The 4260-nt window shown below is 30.3% G+C and overlaps 1 protein-coding gene across 2 annotated transcripts; it reads left to right on the top strand.

Moving 5' to 3' along the window:
- The first annotated feature begins 2137 nt into the window (after positions 1 to 2137).
- On the top strand, positions 2138 to 3813 carry LOC133879339 (uncharacterized). Of its 2 annotated transcripts, none has more exons than XM_062317861.1 (3): positions 2138 to 2254; positions 3290 to 3514; positions 3613 to 3813. In XM_062317861.1, exons 1-3 carry the CDS (start codon positions 2198 to 2200, stop codon positions 3763 to 3765), a joined length of 435 nt encoding a protein of 144 aa, XP_062173845.1. In that variant the 5' UTR covers positions 2138 to 2197; the 3' UTR covers positions 3766 to 3813. The 2 variants fall into 2 exon arrangements, with proteins under 2 accessions (XP_062173845.1, XP_062173846.1); XM_062317862.1 differs by having other exon boundaries at positions 3625 to 3813.
- Positions 3814 to 4260: the final 447 nt, after the last annotated feature.

The following is a 4260-nucleotide window of genomic DNA, read 5'->3' on the forward strand; positions in this document are numbered from 1 at the left end:
CTATAAACACAAATATTTTTCACATTTATGTCATTTTACAACACTTTTCAAAAAAAAAAAAAAAAAAATCCTTTACACATTAACAAATATATATACCCAAGTATTTTCCAAATAAGAATGCTTTTTTTTTTTTTTTTATAAGTAAATAAGAATGCTTTTAGATGCAACGTGAAACGTTTTCAAAGTATATTGAGGACACTCTTCCCTAGCCTTTTTTTTTTTTTTTTTTTTTTTTTCCATGTATTGCATATTTAAAAAAGAAAAAAGAAAAAGTATGTTGAGGACATAGTCACACTCTCGTGTAATACTATAAATTACATTTTTATCATATAATTATTTCACAATGCTGGCGTGGCAATCTCACATAATCCTTACTTTTTATTTTATTTTTTAATAACAAGTACTGTTTCAAAGGTTGGTTACGACTACTACACCAATATTGTTGGATAATTTTGTGGGATAAAAATGTGGTTTCTAGAATTACTTTATGAGTTACTAGAAATCACACTTTCATCTCACTCAGTGGTGGAGATAAAGAGGGGCGGGCAGGGGCGGCCGCCCACCCTAAATGTCTGAAAAAAAAAAAAAAAAAAAGTAATTTTTTAACCCAAACTCTATTCTGCTCCTACAAGGCTACAAGCCCCTACAAATTAAATCAAAACATTCATTCCCCTGTATTTGCTCAGAAGAAAAAATAATAAAAAAAAAAATTCAAGACAGCTTAGCCCAGCTGCAGCAGCACTCTTAAAAAATGAAAGTTACCCTCAAATTTGAGTTGATATTAAACTAAAAAAACTTAACCCAAAACTAAGAAAACCCAACTCAAAACCAAAATTAGACACCATGAATGATCGATACGTCCATTGCGGAATTATGTCGAGGATTGATAGATACAGGAAAATCAGAGACATACAATCTTATTGATAGATTGATTCGTCTTGTTTTGACTATTCCAGTGTTTATGATGACTACCGAACAAGCATTTTCAGCTATGAAAATTGTTAAAACAAGACTTCGAAACAAAATGGAGGATGAGTTTCTTGCAGATAATTTAGTTGTCTACATTGAAAGGAAAATTTTTGAAAGCTTCAATTCAGATTTGATACTTGATGATTTTGTTTCTCTAAGGGCGCGTAGAATGCAATTTTAGACACATTGTATTTTGTATTTTTGGTTTTTTTTTTTTTTTTTTTTTTTTTTTTTTTTTAATTTTTGTATTAGTGCATACATGTTAACTAATATATCAATTTGGCATATATTTATGAAGTTTGATAGATACGTTTTTTGTGATACATATATTATGTTATAATTTATATTTTGAATTGTAATTACCATACTTTTATATATTACAATAAAAATATAGTATATAAAAAGAACAAAAAAATTATTTATCATTATATTTTATTATTTTAATTCTGCCCCTACTAAAACAGATTCTTGGCTCCGCCACTAAATCTCACTATATGGTAACTGCCGATCAAAACTTTGTTTTTTTGTCTTTTATTTGTTATGAGCTGATTCAAATATTGATTGACACTGTCATGTCAGCATGATAGCATAAAAGTAGGATTTTGACGGAGTCATAGCCTTTCGATTTTGAAATTTTCCTTGATATATATGTGTCTGCATGCGCCCCCTAAGAACCACTTTTAAACATATTTTATAAGCAATGTTAAAAATTATATTTTTATTTTATAATTATCTTATAATTTTGACGTAACAATTTCAATTAATTTTGAATTAATTATTATTAAAAAAAGGGATATGAATATAACGTTACTCTATTTCATTACATAAGAAAGTTTTTTGAGTTACAACCTACGTACACATGCTCCAATTAAACCTAGTTAATGCTCCCCATCTCTCATCTTCATCTAACATGCATGCTGACATACGATCTCGTGAAGCACACGTGCCCACTCCTCATCCATTGCCATGGCCCACTGTCCATACACAATCGTTTATCATCCTCATCCCAACTACCACATCAGCGTAACACGTGTCCGACACCCACATCGACACCTACACTAGATGATGGGCGCGTGGCAACTTGTGACAATTTTTTTTTTCTCTCTCACAGCATGTTACCCTTTTAAAGGAACCTCTTAGAACTTTTAGTTCAAGCATGTCCTTGCCACTTCTCTGAGAAAAAATACACAAAGATCAGTTTGTTTCCCGAGAAAGTATTGTATTGGCAATGGCTGTCGTCATTGAGGAACCCATTATTTCTAGGCTTGATCGTTTGGATAACATGGTAAGTGTCTATAAATTTGGCTTATGTAAAGTTTTCTTCATGTTTATCAGAGTATTTTTTTTTGCCACACGACTATTAAACTGACACGTGTTTTTTCTTACGTATGATTATAAAATTTAGACATGTTTGGGTGATTTTTGTTTTCATTTTTTAAATTTAAATTCTAGTACGATTTTATTCAACTTTTTTTAATTTTGTCTCAAATTTTTTAAATTATTTAAACATAATTTTAAAAAATAAATTTTTTCAATATTCTTAATTTTAAATATTTTTCAAAAAAATCCAACAGCCTTTGCTTTTGGAAAAAGCTTTAATAAAGGGTATTATTACTTAGAAGAAAATATTATTTTCATCTGAAAAGGAGCCTATAAAGTTATCATCATTTTGTTTTGATAAGTGTATCATTGGTTAGGAATATTTTTGTCCTTCTCAATAGCTTGATAAAGACATCTATCACTAGATTTACGTATATGTAGTAGGCAAAGGACAATAGCTTTATCATGTAAAAAAATAAAAAAAAAAAAACAGAAAAAAAAATGTACAATAGATTTAAACTTAATAAATTCAAGATATTTATGTAATGAAAACCCCAAATGAATAAGACTATTGATTCCAATTCATTCTCCCTAACTATGGATGAATAAGTAAGGGCACGTTTAGGTGTGCAACTTTTTATTTAATTATATTATACTAATTGTTTACTATATTTAAAATTATAAATACCGAAGAAAATTATTTTTTAAATTATGTTTGGATAGTTTAAAGACAAAATTTTAAAAAAAAAAAAATTGAATAAAAAAACTTGAATAGAATTCAAATTTAGCAAAAAAACCCAAACATATATTTCAAAAATAATAAAATATAATAAAAAAAATATGTTACTCAAACATGCCCTAAAATATTCAATTGAAATTATTACATACCATCTTGCGAATTTAACCATTTAACCTAAAGTTTGATAATTTTTTTTTCTTTTTTTTTTTTTAATGTGATTTGTGTACAAATTTGATGTACTTGGTTAACACATGGCATCAGTTGAGGCACTTGGAGGATATTAGAGGGTGCAACAGATCTCCAAAGAGCTCTTGTGCATCCGTTGCATCAAGTGGGACCCTGACGAGCGACGGGCAAAGGTCGTCCGATTTCTCCCCAAAGAGCCTAGAGAAGCACAGCCGTCCGATCAACCACATGATAATGGAGACCCAGGAGAAAGGGACTCTTATTGAGAGGCTTGAACAAGTAGAGAACCGTGTACTGAAGGTAAAAGAAAACTAGCACAATGAACCAATCCTGACCGTTCGATCAATGATATAGGGTAAGGAGCATGTTAATCTGATGAGCCTAATGTATTGTATCAGCTGTGTTTGCAGCTGGAGCTGGAATTAGAGGCTGAGAGAACAGTATTGAAGGTGAAAACTGAGAAGAAGAGGGCTCACAAGAAGGGATTGAAGCAACTTGTCAAACAATGTGTAAAGGGAAAAGGAAAACATAATAAAGCAAGGAGTGATTAGTGTTCTTTGAGGTGTGTTCTTTAAGGGGATTTTTTTTTTTTTTTTTTTTTTTTTTTTTTTTTTTTTTTAAAAAAAATCAGCTTAGCTTTTGATATGATATGATATAAAAGTGCAAGTAGTTTTGCGAGTTTTGTTTTTTTTTGAGTTGGTTAATATTTTTATTCTAAAAACAAAAAAAAGAAACAAGATTTAACGACTCAGAGAAAAACGCTAGCCACATCTGCGTTGCACTATCACCCTAAAAGGATCAGTCAATTTAAAGCTTTCTTATAATCCTTTATAAAGTTCAGTTGTACTTAATGGGAGAATGGGACGCATATTCTAATCTCAACGAATCTATTTTTAATTGGAATTGACCTCAAACCAAACTCCTCTTTCTCACGTTTAGATGAAAGGTGTTGACCTAAAAGGAAAATTCAGGTGAAATATTGCTAAAGTTGAAAGCCTTTGAATAAGGGAGAGTTAGGGGGTAGGGAGTGAATGGTATGAAGTGTA

This window comes from Alnus glutinosa, chromosome 10, assembly GCF_958979055.1.
Source record: "Alnus glutinosa chromosome 10, dhAlnGlut1.1, whole genome shotgun sequence".
In the NCBI taxonomy this organism is placed as follows: Eukaryota; Viridiplantae; Streptophyta; class Magnoliopsida; order Fagales; family Betulaceae; genus Alnus; species Alnus glutinosa.